Genomic DNA, 15,987 nt, shown 5'->3' on the forward strand with positions numbered 1-15,987 from the left:
GAAGCCCAAGATCTTGGCACATTCCCTGCGTCCTGAGCCGGCCTGGGGCAGCGAGGGGGCGTGGGGAGTTGGCCTTGCTACCCCTCCCCTTCCTGCTGGCCCTCCTTCCGGGGCACCCAACCACTGTAGGGTGTGCTGACAGATGGGCGGACATGCCCACCTCCTGCGGTCTGAGGTCTCCACCCTGTGGGAAACCACAGTGGGAGGGGAAACAAGGGCAGGGGAAAGGAGAGGAGAGGAGAGGAGAGGAGAGGAGCAGGACTACCATGGCGCTTCGGAGTCGAGTCAAGTTTGCCAAATGCCAAATGCTGGTCACCAGCTTCTTTGTCTTGGTAACAGGCAGGGGTGGGTTTCTCAGGGCATGCCCAAGCCTCTGAAACTGGTCACACCTACACACCTACACACACACACACGCACACACACTCAGGGCATGCCCAAGCCTCTGAAACTGGTCACACCTACACACACACACACACACACACACACACACACACACACCAGCTCTAATCTGGCAGGTCGGCTAGCAGCCATCTTGAAATACCTTGGGAAGGACACCCTTGTGGGAAGGACATCCGCCCTCCTGAGGGGCCATGCAGGGCCTGGAGGAGGCTGGGTTGGGCCCAGAGTCTTGGATGGCTGGTGGCCGGTGGGGAGGTCCTGCTGGAGCGGGCACTGGCTGCCCGGCTGGGAGATGGCTTTCTCCCTCCCACCATGGGGGCTTTCAGAGGCTGGGGAGGGGCTCAGGTGATGCAAGGTTCTGGCTTCTTGCAGAAACTCTGTGTGTGTGTGTGTGTGTGTTATCAACGTGTGTTTGTATCAGTATCTGTGTGTGTGCATATGCCTATGTGTGTGTGTGTGTGAGTGTGTATGTTGGGGTAACTGGGACAAATGCCTCCCAGCGCAAACCCCAGAGAAACACCCAGAACTCCCTGCAGCTGGCCTGCCTTGTGTAAGGTGAGCAAGCATGGGGGATGTGGTTGGAGGCCCTGGGAGCCCAAGTCCTACCCGCGGGCGCAGGAGGGGCTCCGTGCGGCATGAGCCCAGGTGCTGAGCCCACCTCTCCCCCAGCTGCTGAGCCTGGCCGGGGCTTCCATTGTGGCGCTCACACACTTTGGGGACCACTTTACTGTCATCAGCCGTGCACCCTTAGAGAGGAGCCCCTTCCAGTCCCTGGACCGCTGGGGTAAGTGAGGTGGCGGGGGGGGGGGGAGGCTGCAGGGTGCCGGCAGCGGGGGCAGCTCCCGGGTGGAGGTGTTCTGGTCTGGATGTGAGATCCCTGGGGCCCCAGCCCGGGGCAGCCCTGAGGAGCTGACTCAGATAGAACCTAGGGGCCGGGGCAGAGGGCGGACCCCTCAGGGTCATGGCTCCACTGAGCCGCTTGGCGGCCCTGGGCGATGGTCAGTGTCCCCACCCTGGGTCTGGGGCCCCACAGGAGTATGGGGTCAGGGAGGGGCATGTGGCAGTGTCAGGATGGAGTGCTGTCAGGAGTCTCCGGGGCCTGGGCGTGGAGAGGTCTGCAAGTCCCAGCAGAGAAACTGCCATGTTCAGAGTGCAGTGAAGGCTGAGCGAGAGCCAGGCCTGCGGGTGGCCACTTCCACAGGGGCGAGAAAGGTGGCTCTGGGCAGGGCTGACCCAGGCCAGGGCACAGGGGTCCCGGGGTGGGGCGGGGTGGGGGGCGGGGAGGAGGCCAAGGCAAAGGAGCTCTGGCTGCCCAGCCTCCTCTCTGGAGGACCCGAGCCCCTGGGGGCAGGAAGCCTGAAGCTGGGCCTGCGCTGATAAGGCCTCTGCCCAACTCTGCCACCTGTCACCAGGGAAGAGTGTGGCTTGAAGATAGTTGCTGGAGGGAGGAGGGCTGGACTAGAAATGGGGAAGGAGGCCGACGCCTCCACCCTCCTCTTCCTCCTCTGAGCTCAGGGAGGGAGGAGGCTGCTGGGCACCCAGAGGCCAGCCCTGCCTGATGAGCTCCCTACAAGGCCAGCCGTGGCCAGGACCCCTATGTTGGATCTCAGGCGCCAGCTCAACCCTCCTTCTCTCTCCTGTACCCAGTGTTTGCTGTGGGGATCGTCCTGGCGGGCCTGTTGGGCCTGGGAGCTGCCCTGAGTGCTGCAGCTACCGTGAGGGAGGCCCAGGGCCTCATGGCTGGGGTGAGTTCTGGGGCCCCTGGCACTCCTAGTCTCCAGATAAGGGTCGAGACTTAGAGGTATGTAAAGCCACCTCACCCCATCCTGTAACAACTCCAGAACTCAGGCTGGAGGTGTGGCTAAGGTGGTGGAGGGCTAGCTGGTGAGCAAAAGCAGCAGGTACCCAGTTCAAGCCCCATTCTCAGACCTACAAGAGAAAAGAATCCAGGCTCAATACACAAGCCTAGATATCTGGGCCAGCCAGGACTCTCCACATGGATGAGTCAAGAATCTCCCCTACACCAGCCAGGACCCTCCCCAAGACCAACCAGGACACTGCCCAAGACCAGCCAAGACCCTTCTCTAGACCAGCCAGGACCCTCCTCTAGACCAAACAGGACCCTCCTCTAGACAAGCAAGGACCCTCCTCTAGAACACTCAGGATCCCCCCCCCAGACCAGCCAAGACCCTCCACAAAAACCAGCCAGGACCCTCCTCTCCACCAGCCAGTACCCTCCTCCAGACCAGCCAGGATCCTCCTCTAGACCAACCAACGCTCTCCTCTACAACAGCCAGGACTCACCACTAGTCCAGCCATGACCCTACTCTAAACCAGCCAGGACCCTCCTATAGGCCAGCTCTAGGACCCTCCTCTAGACCAGCCAGGACCATCCTCTAGACCAGCCAGGACCCTCCCTAGACCAAGCAGAACCCTCTCCTATACCAACCAGGATCCTCTTCTAGACCAGCTAGGACCCTCCCCAAGACCAACCAGGACCCTCCTCTAGACCAGCCAGTACCCTGCCCTAGACCAGCAAAGACCCTATCCTAGACCAATCAAGACCCTCCTGTAGACCGACCAGGACCCTCCTCTAGACCTCCAGGACCCTGCCCTAGACCAGCCAGGATCCTCCTCTAGATCAGCCAGGACTGTCCACACAGACCAGCCAGGACCCTCCACACAGCCCTCAGGGCCCTCCCCTAGACCACACAGGATGGGATAGTCGGTGCCCCAAGGGCTCGTGGTCGCTCACAGGGGTCCTACAGGAGCCGGAAGGCAGAGCTCCCCTGGGTGCCACCCGCCGCTGGGAGGGCTTTGTGGGTGTGATTGAGGGGCCTTTGTTTCCCTTCAGACCTGGGAAGACCCTTTGGCCAAGCCCTCCGGCTTGGGCCCCCCTGGGCTACAGGCCGCTTCCAAGCTATGCTAGAATTCTCCCAGCCCCGAGATCCCCTCCTCCACCCAGCCCGGAATGAATCCTCAATGCTCCCACCCCAGTTCCTCCCTGTAGGCCCCGCCCCAGGTCCCATCATCCCCACGCTGGGCCCCACCTGCCAACCCTCCATCCCTGCGGCCTGGGCCCTCCCCACGCCCCCCCCCCAGGGTCTCCCAGCCCTCTGGCACAAAGCAGACAGTGCTGACCACGCGTGACACGTGGACACCAAAAACCTGGGCAGTGTAGCTGTAAAGACGAGGGAGGGGCCCCGGCGAGGAGGGGACAGGCTCCAGGGGTGTGCCCCCAGAAAGTGTGCCCTGCAGGAGGGATGGGAGGGATGTCTGCAGAGAGGATGAGGCTGGCTGGCCCGCAGCTGGGCCGGGCAGGAAGGGCTGCGGTATCCACCACCAGAGGGCGCTGTGGTGCCAGGCTTGAGGCCACCACAGAGAAGCTGGAATTAGATGGGTGCCACCAGATCCTTTCCTATTCCAGGGTCCCTGCAGGGACCTGCGCTGCCAGCCCGTCACAGCTGCCTCTCCCGGCCCCCCTGAACCCCGAGTGAGCACTCCAGGCCTCTGAGCTCCCCAGGCCCTGCTTGGCAAGAGCTTCGTGTGCCCGCGGGGCCCGGTCACTGTCAGTGTGGGTCAGGGCTGCAGGAACAGGGCTGCAGGAAGTGGAGGGTCCGAGGCACACATCCCCACCGCACCCAGCCCCCTCGGCCCAGCATGGGCGGTGGGCCCAGCAGGAAGTGGAGGGTCCCACGCACACATCCCCACCCCACCCAGCCCCCTCGGCCCAGCATGGACGGGGGCCCAGCTCGGACTTTGCCTGTCCTCATTGTTTTGCAGGTGTAACGTGTCTAGGTGTTGTGGGGAGTGTGTCTCTGCTGCATGTGGCATGTCTGGCTGTTGCGTGTGGCTGTCTTTGGTTATGTGTTGCGTATCTGAGTTGTATGTGGCTGTGTGTGACATCTGTGTGTTATGTGTGATATGGGTGTGTGTGGTGTGTCTGTGCATTGTGTATGATTTGGGGTTTTGTGTGTAGTGTTTGTTGTGTGTGGGTATCTAGGGGGTTGCATGGTGTGTGTCTGCAAGCTGTGTGTGGTGTGTCTGAATATTATGTGTTATTTGGGTTGTGTGTGGTGTATCTATGTGTTATGTGTGGGGTTGCATGTGGTGTGTCTGCATCCAGGGGTTGTGTACACTGTATCTGCATGTTGCACGTCTGTGCTGTGTGGCAGTTACATGTTGTGTGTGGCTATCCTGTGTGTCAGCATGCAGGAGCGCATGGAAGGAGTTGGGGAATGGAAAGCTGTTTTCCTGCTGAGGGTGTGTGCCCCTCCCTGCCCTTCCTGCCCGGCCTCCCACAGCCTCACACACAGGAAATGAAATCGCAGCGGTGAGGAAGCAGCTCCAGTTGTTTGTGGACTTGCTTATTTATTTTCATTCAGAGAAAGGAGAACGAAAATGCCCATAATTGGGCCCAGCTCCATCCAGCAGCCTCTGCACTGGGGAGGGAGGGCCTGTCCACTGCCCAAGATCCTGGGAGAGTCCAGAGAACGGGGAAGAGAAAGAGAGCTGATGCTCCTTCTCCTGAGGAATGGAATGGTTTCTGGAAAATTCTGGTCTTGGGCTGGCTCATGTCCTGGAGCCTGGGAGGCGGCATGGAGAGATGGCTTCCAGATGAGACGGCCCTCAGCCAGCCAGGGGAGGAGGGGAGGCAGGGAGAGAAGATGAGGAGAGGGGGAAGAAGGAAGAGGAGAAGAGGGAGAGCAGGGAGGAGGAGGAGGCTGGAGGAAGAGAAGAGGAGGAGGAGGATGGAGGAAAGGAAGGAGAGGAGGGAACACTCCCAGAGAAGCTGCAGACAGTGCTGATAATCTAATCACCGCAGGCTCGAGGGCTGGGAAGATGGATTGGTTTGAGGGCAGGAAGGATGGATTGCTGGCTCCTGCTGGGTCAGAGCCTACACTCAGGTCTAGGGACTAAGGGGTAGTGGTTCCAGATCTTTCTACACTCTTATTGGAGCTAAGCTGCTTCTTATTGCTTGCTTCCTTTCTTTCTTGTCGGTCATGGGGCTGGAACTCAGGGCCTGGACACTGCCCCTGACCTCTTTTTGCTCAAGGTGAGCGCTCTACCACTTTGAGCCACAGTGCACTCCTGGTTTTCCGGTGGTTCATTGGTGATAAGAGTCTCACAGGGACTTTTCTACCCAGGCTGGCTTCAAGCCGTGATCCTCAGATCTCAGTCTCCTGTGATGCTAGGATTACAGACGCCGGCCACCGGCACCCAGTGGGGCTGTCTCTTTGTCTCTGCCATCTCAGCCAACATCTGTGGCTGTGTCCAGATGTCCTCCTGGGGTCCCGCTGAGTGAGGACTCTGGACTGCCACAGCCAGTCCAGTCCACAGCTGCCCTGGCTGCAGTCGGTCTAGCCTAGCTCCCACATCAGCCCGGCCACAGCGCTGTGGGGTGGAGTGGGTCTGACCCAGAGGGCCGCGCCGTCTAGCCAGGGCCATGGCACTGGCCACCGGCGTGGCTCATCCTCTAGAGGGTCAAGAGGACACTCAGCAGGGACCAGCTCCCTGTGCGGGCGGGGCATTCACAGCTTCTTCTCGCAGAATCCTTACACTGTCCATGCAGGGGGGAGGGCAGGTGACCAGGCAGGCCAGGGAGGGGCCTGTAATGCTCACTGTCTTCTACAAGCATGTTCCCAATCTGAGCGCGGACAGGACAGGGCCCTCTGCGGCCCAGGGGCAGCGTAAAGATGCTGGGTGGCAGGCCCACGCAGGGGTGTGGAAAAGACAGGAAAGGGAGGCGGTAGCTTGGTGGGTCACGCCGGTCCCTTGCAGCCAGCTGCCTCTGGGGGGTGGGCGTGGTCCAAAGGCATCAGGCTGTTGGGTTGGGGTGCTTCAGAAGGGAAACCGAGGCACCCAGGGGGGCGCAGCGCCAGTCCTCGTGCAGGGGCGTGGCATGGCGGGGAGGGGGAACAGGACAGAAATTCCAGAAAGGGTCTCCCCATGCCAGGAGCCCCCGCCCTCTCCCGTGCCCACACACACGCTCACCCCCGCAGGGGTTCCTGTGCTTCATCCTGGTGTTCTTGGCTCTAGCACAGGTGGCCTTCTGGAGGCTCCGCAACCCCACCCAGGTGAGTGTCCCCGTCCCTGTCCCCACACTGCCCAGCTAGTCACTGCTCTGCCACCATCTGAGAGCCGTGGGCAGCACGCAGGGGAACGTGGGAGGCCCGGCTCTCCATAATTCATGCCGCCGGCCAGCACCGGCGGGGAGTCCCGGGGGCTGCCCTCCCTCCATGCCCTGGTCACCGTGTGGCCGGCCACAGCCTGCCCATGGCCACCCTCATGCCGCCGAGCTGCCTGGAGGCATGGCCATGAGTGCCAGTTGAGCCCACAGAGTGGGTGTGGTGGGAAGGAGTTCCCGAGACCAGGTACCAGGCCGCCCTGGCCTTGGGAAGACGCCTGGACGTCCAGTCTCAGCCAGCAGCAGTCTGAGAACAGCTCCTGTCTGTTCTTGGGTCCAGGAGCCCCCAAACACCCTTGCAGGGAGTGGAGACCCCTGGACCACTGGCAAAGCTCCTGGCCCTGGTCCCTCCATTTCTAAGAGACACACCGGCCTCGGGCTCTGACAGTGCCCGGCTGAAGCCTCGGTCAGGAGCTGGAGCTGGGCTGCGGGATGCCAGCCCGACCCCCGGGGCCTGGCTGCGGGGGCTCAGGCAGGCGCTGCTTCTCAGCGACTAGGAGAGTGCTCAGCAGAGCCAGGCAAGCAATCCCTGGAGATGTGTCCACCCTGCTGAGCAGGGGTGAGGACAGTGACCCCAGGCCCCAGGGAAACTCGAGGCCTCCCTGGGCGTGGCTGGGCTGTGGGGGGGGGATAGGGAGGGGCGGGGAGGACCTGCACCACCCACTCCAGAGCTCCCAAGGTCCCCAGGCCTCCCGGGACCTGCTGCTCCAAGGTTGCAGTGGAGGACGGCTTGGGTTGAAGAGGGCGCTGGCTGGGCCCGCTCGTGGCCACGGCCAGCCTGGCACCTGCTGCCCAGGCGGGGCTGACTCACAGAGACGTGACTGTGTGGTCTCACAGACAGGGATTAACCAGTCCCCGGGCGCCTGGCACAGGAGGACCAAATGGCTCCTGTGAGGGTGTCCGGCTTGGCCAGGACCGGCTTAGCACGTCTGCTGCCCACCTGAGACCTCCGGGCTGGAGGCCTGAGTGGGCAGAGCAGGCACAAGGATCCTGCATTCACCTCTACTCCCTCTACTCACCCCTACCTTACCCCTCTACTCACCCCTACTCCTCCATCCCTACCCCCTCTACCACCCCTAACCCCTCCATCCCTACCCCCTCTACTCACCCCTAACCCCTCCATCCCTACCCCCTCTACTCACCCCTACCTTACCCCTCTACTCACCCTTGCCCCCTTTATTCATGCCTCCCCCCTCCATTCACCCCTGCCCTCAGCACCCTCAGTAAGAGCAAGAGGGAGGACTCAGGTCTCCAAGCACAAAGGAGGCATCAGAGGGCCTGCCTGGGCCAGGAGACCAGCGAGCTCTGGGCAGCCAGGGCGGCCTTCCTGGCAGAGGTGGCCTTTTGCCTCTGAGGGAATCGTTGGCAAGGAGAAGGTGTCTGGGGATGCTGGGTGTGGAGCAAAGGCAGCACCAGCCAGCGCCGCTGCCAGCGCTCTGACTGTCCTGGCCCCCAAATGCGCATGTCTGCTCTGAGCCTGTGTCTTCTTTACCCAGAGTCCAGCTGCCCAAACTCTGGGTGGTTCTGGGCACCGAGCTCTGTGCATCTTGGGGAGTGAAGTCTTCCCGGGCCCAGCCCCGTCGCCATGCCGAAGGCAGCAGGAGGTGCTTCCCTTGCTGGTCCCTGAAGCCCCCAGGACCAAGGCTGAGTGCAGCCTGAGCGTAGCCCTCAGTACCCCGGGCAGCCGGAGGCCACATGGGGAAAGGCGGCTGCTGGAGGGCCGCATGTCCCCTGCACCCATGGGTGGCAGGCTGCAGGGTGGGGCCTCCCATGTGCTCTCTGTGCAGGTGGAGGATGCCGTGCTGGACACCTATGACCTGGTGTATGACCAGGCAGTGAGGAGCCCGTCGGGCACCCAGAGCCAGGAGCTCACTGCCATCCAGGACACGGTAAGCTGGAGACAGGGTCTCTCCTGCACTGTGTTGGCAGCTGGCGGGGTGGTTGGCCCTGCTGAGGTCCAGGGAAGAGGTGCTGGATGCCCCCACAGTGAGTGGTCCAAGGGCCAGTAGTGAGGGGGACCCAGGACACCACTGCTTCCTGAATAAGGCTGGCTGCTGGATGTGTGGCCCAGCGAAAGATCAAAGGGCAGAGCCCAAGTTCAAAAATCATGACTAACTAGCCAGGCACTGGTGGCTCCTGCCTGTAATCCTTGTTACTCAGGAGGCTGAGATCTGAGGATTGAGGTTTGAAGCCAGCCCAGGCAGGAAAGTCCATGAACCAGCTGGGAAGGTGGCTCAGTGGTAGAGCGCTTGCCTTGCAATGCATGAGGCCCTGGGTTCGATTCCTCAGCACCACATAAGAAAAACGCCGGAAGTGGCACTGTGGCTCAAGTGGTAGAGCGCTAGCCTTGAGCTGAAGAGCTGAGGGACAGCGCCCAGGCCCAGAGTTCAGGCCCCACAACCGGCAAAAGGGACAGTGCCCAGGCCCAGAGTTCAGGCCCCACAACCGGATCCCCCCCCAAAAAAAGTCCATGAACCTCCCCCCCCCCGCCAGTCCTGGGGCTTGAACTATCCCTGAGCTTCCCTGAGCTCAAGCTCAGGAGCTCACGCTGAATAAACAAACATCTCAGACAGCAAGCATGAGCGCAATTGAGCCACCTGCCCCCCCCAACCCCACAGGGCCTTAGACAGGCCCTGCTGGCTGCGGTGGGAGCTGGCCTTCCGTGTCTGTGGTGGCCGCTCGGGGCCGGGCTGCGCCCTCCTGGGTGCCAGGTGCCCCACAAGTCGCCATGATGCCCCCAAACTCCAGTCCTGGTCTCTGGGGAGCCCAGTTCTTCAGGACCACCCAGGTCATTTGTCCTCTGGTGCCTCAGTTTCCCCCATTTGTCCTTCCTGCCCGCCTGACATGGCTCCCTGATCTCCTTTGTGCAGTTTCTGTGCTGTGGAAAGACCTCTCCTTTCGGACTCTTGGGGAGCGGGGAGGCCGCCCTGTGTCAGGGCCCTGAGGCAGCAAGAGAGGTGAGGGTGGACGACGGGAGGGGAGGTGGGGAGGAGCATGGGGAGGAAGAGGCGGGCCAAGGGCTGGGAAGATCCTGCAAGCTGGCCGGGTGACACCCCTGGCCCTGGCCCCGGACCCCTGGGCTGTACAGGCTCAGAGCCCTAGAGAATCCGGGGGGGGGGGAGGGGTGAGAGGGAAGCTCCTGCGGTCAGCCTCGAACCCAGGTCCCTTCTGCAGAAGGAGGCCTCCCTGCCTCCCACTTCCCTCCTCCACACACTCCCCGCCTGGGCCCCTGTCTGCGTGCCCAGGCCCTGACCAGCTGTCTAGGGGAGGGGGCAGGGGTTCCAAAAGCAGCCACTATAAGGGCACTCCGGAGGCGAGGGGAGGCTAGAGGGTCAGCTGGGCAGGGACGTGGCCCTTCTACGAAGACCTGAACTTGGCCTGCTGTCCTGATGCCCAGCTGCCCAGCCCCCACCCCGGCTCTCCTCCCCAACCCCCTCTGGACACACGCTATCTCATGGTGCAGGGCCTGGCTGCCCTCCAGGGACGGGAGGCGGATGGGGACTGGCTTGTGGCCCAGCCAGGGCCCAGCACCCGCCCCGAAGGCCAGGGGAGCTGGTGCTGGGGAGGGGCTCCAAGTCAGGGGTCCCAACTGCAAAGCAGGAGCCGTGACCCTCTGTAAAAGGACTGAGGGCGTGGGGAGAAGCCTGGGGAACACAGGCCAGCCAGGCCTGGGGGTCCCCTGCCCGCAGGAAGGCGGGGTGGCTCTAGGAGTGGCTTAGTGATCCAGAGCCTTCCTAAGCTTCCCCAAACGCTCCCTCCTGCCCAGAAAGCTATGTGCGCCAGCAGAGTTGCAGGAGGACCGGCAGTCACCTCATTTCTGGGAGAGAAGCACGCTTTAGGGAGCACTGGAGGCTCAGACAGAACTGGGCCCCCAGAGAGCGAGGGCCATGCCCCCCTGCCCCCAGCAGCCATCTCAGAAGTGCTTCAGAGAAGCTGTCCCCCTCCCCACACCCCCTGGGGCCCAAGCAGCCCAAGGTCCCCATGGCAGCCAGCCGGCTGGGACCCTGGGTGTCACCATTCCTGAGCTGCTTTCCCAGAAGTCAGGTGGCTTTCCCTGGACACTTGTGCACCACTACTGCCCACAGCCCCATGCCTGGGGCCCTGCAGGCCCCCCCCCAGGGCTGGGGTCAGGCCGGGCAGGGAGGGACAGTGGTCAGGGATGGGGGTCAGGCCGGGCAGGGAGGGATGGTGGTCAGAGCTGGGGGTCAGGCTGGGCAGGCCAGGCAGGGAGGGACGGTGGTCAGAGCTGGGGGGCAGACCGGGCAGGGAGGGATGGTGGTCAGAGCTGGGGGGGCAGGCCGGGCAGGGAGGGACAGTGGTCGGGGTGGGCCAGCCCCCCCGCAGGGCTGGGGTCAGGCTGGGCAGGCCAGGCAGGGAGGGACGGTGGTCAGGGCTGGGGGGGCAGACTGGGCAGGCCGGGACGGTGGTCAGGCTGGGCAGGCCGGTACGGTGGTTGGGGTGGGCGCCAGGCATGCTGTCCGGCCGCAGGACTGCCTGCAGAGCATCAGGAACTTTCTGAGGACACACGCGACCATCACCTCCACCCTGACCGGTGCCGGCCTAGCCCTCACGGTATGCCACACTCCCCCACGCTGCCCCTTCCCACCTCCACTGGTTGGAATCTGCATCCTTCCTCCCCAAGACAAGTGGACCCCTTGCCGATTCGGCCAAGTCTAGAGACTTCTTAGGGAAAGGAGGCCCCCACCCCAGGCTGCTGCATGGCTAATGCCCGGGCATGGGGTCTCCCCCAGGTATACGCCATGCTGCTCAGCACCTTCCTCTGGCTTGCTATCCACAAGGGCTGCGGCTTGGACCACAAAGGCGGATACTCCCTGACCCCACGGTACACCCCCCCCTTAGCAGGACCAATGCCCCCACCTGACCTGCCATCTCCCCAGAAACAACACAGAGAGATGGGGCTTCAGGGCCACGTGCAGCGGAGGCCTTGGGGTCCCCATGCACAGATGCAGGGGGGTCCAGACCCTGCCCCAGTGTCACCCCAGCCTGGCTGCCCGGAGCTCCCCCCCCCCACCCGCTCTGCCCTGGCCACCAGCGCCTGCCCGCCCAGTATCCCTCCTACCCCCTCTGTGTTCTGGAAAATAGTGCTTTGCCATCCCCTCCAGAACATTCTGGCACAGACTTGAAATCCCTTCTAGACTGGTCTACAACCTTGGTTCTCTCCAGAACATTCTAGAACATCGTAGGAAGTCTTTTTTGTTGTCATTGGTTGTGGGGCTTGAACTCTGGGCCTGGGCGCTGCCCCTCAGCTCTTTTGCTCAAGGCTAGCACTCTACCACACTTGAGTCACAGTGCCACTTCCAGTTTTCTGGTGGTTCACTGGAGATAAGAGTCTCAGGGACTTTCCTGCCCGGGCTGGGTTTGAACTGCAATCCTCAGATCTCAGCCTCCCAAGTGGCGAGGATGACAGGCGTGAGCCACCAGCGCCAGGCTAGGAAGTCTTATGGTGCCCACCAGAACATTCTGACAGATTCACAGTTGCTTCTAGAGTGTTCTAGAAAGATCAACAATGTCCTAAGGCGTTCAGAACAGCCTCATTACCCCCTGCCTTTCAGAGCCCATGGCTACCAGTACCAGGAGCCCAGCCTCTTCAGACGATTCCAGGAAGCACCCGTGCCTCGACACCCTTCTGAAGCAGAGGACGTTCTATAGCCATGGAGGTCCAGCAGGACACCTGGGTGGCCCACGGTGGGGCCAGGTCACCTACCTGCCCAGAGGGCGGGCGACGCTGGCCGTGGCGAATCCTCCAGGGAGATGAGGGCAGGGGGAGGGGAGAGCTGCCAGGCCGATGCCTCCCTGAGGGCGGGCCAGGCTGACCAGGCTGGGAGGACGAGGACAGAGGAGCCAGCACGAGACAGGCCGGACTCCCGGTCAGTGCCGTCCAGTGCCTGCCAGCTCTGCACAGGCCCTCTCCCCCCCCCCCGGCCCCCCGGGGCTGTGCGGTAACACAGCATCAACGTGGTCACTGGTCTCTGTGACAGCTTAGGGTAGGAAGGGTTTGTTCCGGCTCGGGGGCTCAGAGGCGTTGGTCTCCCAGGGCTGCAGTTTGTGGCGAGGCTGACCAGGATGGTGGGAGCATGTGGGGGACAGAGCTGCTTGCCTCAGGGTGGCCGGAAAGCAAAGGGAGGAACAGGAGGGAGGGGGCAAGGCGCACCCCGCAGGGAAAGACGCCGACTTCCTCCAGCGGTCCTGCCTCCCAGTTTCCCCCAGCCTCCCATCACACCAGTGTGTCACAACTCCACCATGGTTAATCGGCCGACTCTCAGAGCCTCCCGGTCCGGCAGCCTCCCAGCCTCCACCTCTGGGCATGGCGTGGGACACCAGGACTTTGCAGCGTGAGGGCCTTTATTTTGGGGGGTGGGGAGTGATTTCCTACCCAGACCTTAACAGTCCGTCAGAGGAGTACCTACGCGAGGAACCTAAGCAACTCCATTTCACTGAAGACCCCCATCTCAGTTCCGCAACTTAACCCTTGACCCACGTCAGGCCCAATGCCTGGAATTACGATATCTGAAATTCCAGAACTGCCCCTCCTGGGGTCTGGTGACCATTACCTAAACCAGACACCCTGCAGCTGAGCACCTATCCTTTTGAGACTCCCCTGTGGTGCAAGCCGACCAGTTTAAACTACGTCAGCCCCCTTGATCTAACCAACAACTTGTTTCTGGTCCTTTCCCGCTTTGTAGTGTGCCAATCATACTATAGAGTTGTTTTATGCTTTTCCCACAGTTTGTAGTGATTTGTTACAAGAAGTTATGATGTATGCAAAGCCCCTGCCTTCCCTAAAAAAGTGTATAGAGAGTGCTGGAATCCTGGGCTCGGGGCCTCTCAGCGTCATGGGCTGCTGCCATGTGCACGGGGGGGGGGGGGGACCAAACTCGAGCTTGCAATAAAGACTCCTTTGCTTTTACATTGGTGACGGTCTCTGGTGGTCTTTTGGGTAAGGATTTCTGAATTCGGCTTTACACTGCGCAGTGCCTGCAAGTCCCTGGTCCCATTCCACAAGGGCCGGGCAGGTTCCCTGCTCGGGGTCTCGCCAGGCCAGGAGCGAGCACAGGCAGCCTGGGCCTTGGTCTTACTCTCCCTTCTGGAAGAACCTCCTTCTGGGCACTCTGCCAGCTGGAAGAATCCAGTTTCAGGGAGCTGCAGCTTCTTCCTTCTGCTGACTACCAGCTGGGGTGGCTTTTGGCTTCAAGAAGTCACCCCTTTCCTCCTCATGTGTCCCCTCCGCCTGCAGACCCCCGAGAGCAAGCTGGGTCTCAAAATCCTTCCGAGCGGAGCCCTGCCTGGAGTATCTCCCTATCTGAGGGACGTTTGCCTTAATCGTGTTAAAATAATAAAACACAGACTTGACCATCATCACCATTTTTAGTTGTGGTAGTTGGGGCGGCTGGTCTCGGGGCCTCACGCTTGCTGTACCGGTGCCCCTTCCAGCTGGGTTACACTTCCGGCCCTGTGATTCACAGATGATGCTTGGAATTTGATTGTGTTTGGAATGCCCACCCACCCAGTTACACCTCTAGGCCATCATCCACCTACTGTAGCTTCCTGTAGTCATGGGGGCCCCAAGCACACTCCACCCAACCCAGCTTCTTTTCTGTGGGTCCAGCCTCCTGGGCTTTCCTGCCTGGGCTGGCCTGGAATCACGATCCTCTCAATCTCAGCCTCCTATGTAGGTTAGGGTGACAGGTATGCGCCACTGAGCTCCAATGTGGGTGGTGAAGGCCTTCAGTCCTCCTGTTCTCAGCCTCCCAGCACAGGTGTGCACAGGTCACAGCACACAATTCAGGGGCATCGAGCACATTCACCACCAACCACTTCCACAACTTTCTCATTTTCCTAGGCTGCACCTTTAGTGCCGGGTAATCCCAGACTGCACCTTCTGTGCCCGGTAATCCCAGACTCCCCAGCCCAGCTCCTCATCTGCTTCCTGTCTGATGCCCCTAGACGCCTCCTAGAAGTGGACTCGTGCAGTGTGCGGCCATGAAGACACACCCAGTGTGTCCTCAGGGTCGCTGCACGTTAGAACCTGTGCTGGTATTTCCCAAGGAGACATCTTACCATGTGTAAGGGACCTCGGAGTCACATGTTGAAAAAAGAAAGACCGGGCAGCCAGCGCACAACAAAGAGCGTGCACCTCAGCCAAAGCCCCCAACCCTGAAATCAGACGCAGCTCACACCAAGGGAAGACACTTGTGTGCCGGGGGCGTACCCCACCGTGGCCTGGGTCAAGCCCCGCCCCCCAGCGCCCTGACAGCCTCGCTCTTACTCATCTGTGCAGTCCTGAAGAGAAGGTGCCTGCTGCACGCTCCTGCAGAGACAGACGCTGGGAAGAGGGAAGAAGAGGGAGGAGCTGGGAAGGTGGCTTAGCGGTAGAGCGCTTGCCTAGCATGCACAAAGCCCTGGCTTCAATTCCTCAGTTCCACATACACAGGACAAGCCAGAAGTGGCCTTGTGGCTCAAGGGGTAGAGCGCTAGCCTTGAGCAAAAGAAGCTCAGGGACAACACCCAGGCCCTGCGTTCAAGCCCCAGGACTGGCAAGAAAAAAAAAAAAAAAAAAGGAAAGGGGGGAGACGCGCTCCGTGACATAAAGCCCAGGACACCGGACCAGCCCTGACTGGAGAGGATGCTGTCACAGAGCTGTGGCGCATGTCCAGCTGTTTCCCAACCTCGTGCCATGCTGAGTTTCTGCTGGCCCTTGTCACCAACATCTTCTGCCAGCTTTGATTCTAGAGGGATGGGATGGGAGCGACGCTGGCCCCTCCGTCCACCACGTCAGGTGGCGTTGTCTCTCATCCCAGCCCCTCTCCAGCCCCCACTTAGGATGGCCGGACGTCTCCTCCAGCCTCACTCAACGACCCTGTTACGTGTTGCTCGGATGGAAGAATCCCTTGCCTGGCAATTAAGATCTCAGCGCAAGCCGGGCACTGGTGGCTCACGCCTGTAATCCTAGCTACTCTGGAGGCTGAGATCTGAGGATTGAGGTTCAAAGCCAGCCTGGGCAGGAGAGACCGTGAGACTCTGATCTCCAATAAACCATCAGAAAACCGGAAGTGGCGCTGTAGCTCAAGTGGTAGAGCGCTCGCCTTGAGCTGAAGAGCTGAGGGACAGTGCCCAGGCCCAGAGTTCAAGCCCCACGACCGACCGAAAAAAAAAAAAAGATCTCAGCGCAGGGGAGAGGGACCCAAGGCCTGGCAGGGCCGGTTTGGGAACGTGGGATGAGTCCCTGGCTGGGCTGCTGAGCACTAGCCCCACACCCACCCCTCCAGTCCCGGGGGGTTCTGACTTAGGGGAAATCTCTGGCTCCCCATGTACTGCCCGCCCGCAGTGCATCCCACAGGCCCCCGGGGGGGTCTCATCGTCTTGGCTGTTCCGGTCCTGGC

The 15,987-nt window shown here is 61.4% G+C and overlaps 1 protein-coding gene across 2 annotated transcripts; it reads left to right on the forward strand.

The window, feature by feature from the left end:
• The first annotated feature begins 253 nt into the window (after positions 1-253).
• Positions 254-12,627, forward strand: Tspan32 (tetraspanin 32). Of its 2 annotated transcripts, XM_013020989.1 has the most exons (9): positions 254-332; positions 1,069-1,183; positions 2,047-2,144; positions 6,402-6,476; positions 8,374-8,475; positions 9,457-9,543; positions 11,075-11,158; positions 11,338-11,429; positions 12,160-12,627. In XM_013020989.1, exons 1-9 carry the CDS (start codon positions 267-269, stop codon positions 12,254-12,256), a joined length of 816 nt encoding a protein of 271 aa, XP_012876443.1. In that variant the 5' UTR covers positions 254-266; the 3' UTR covers positions 12,257-12,627. The 2 variants fall into 2 exon arrangements, with proteins under 2 accessions (XP_012876443.1, XP_012876444.1); XM_013020990.1 differs by lacking the exon at positions 11,338-11,429.
• Positions 12,628-15,987: the final 3,360 nt, after the last annotated feature.

The sequence above is a fragment of the Dipodomys ordii genome, unplaced genomic scaffold (genome assembly GCF_000151885.1).
Source record: "Dipodomys ordii isolate 6190 unplaced genomic scaffold, Dord_2.0 Scaffold54, whole genome shotgun sequence".
Taxonomy (NCBI): Eukaryota; Metazoa; Chordata; class Mammalia; order Rodentia; family Heteromyidae; genus Dipodomys; species Dipodomys ordii.

Bases quoted from the DNA above. Each gene is read 5' to 3' on its own strand.
- Tspan32 (XM_013020989.1), top strand. From the start codon at position 267: ATGGCGCTTCGGAGTCGAGTCAAGTTTGCCAAATGCCAAATGCTGGTC. The intron at 8,476-9,456 runs GTAAGCTGGAGA...TCCTTTGTGCAG, and splicing joins TCACTGCCATCCAGGACACG to TTTCTGTGCTGTGGAAAGAC. The intron at 9,544-11,074 runs GTGAGGGTGGAC...GTCCGGCCGCAG, and splicing joins GCCCTGAGGCAGCAAGAGAG to GACTGCCTGCAGAGCATCAG.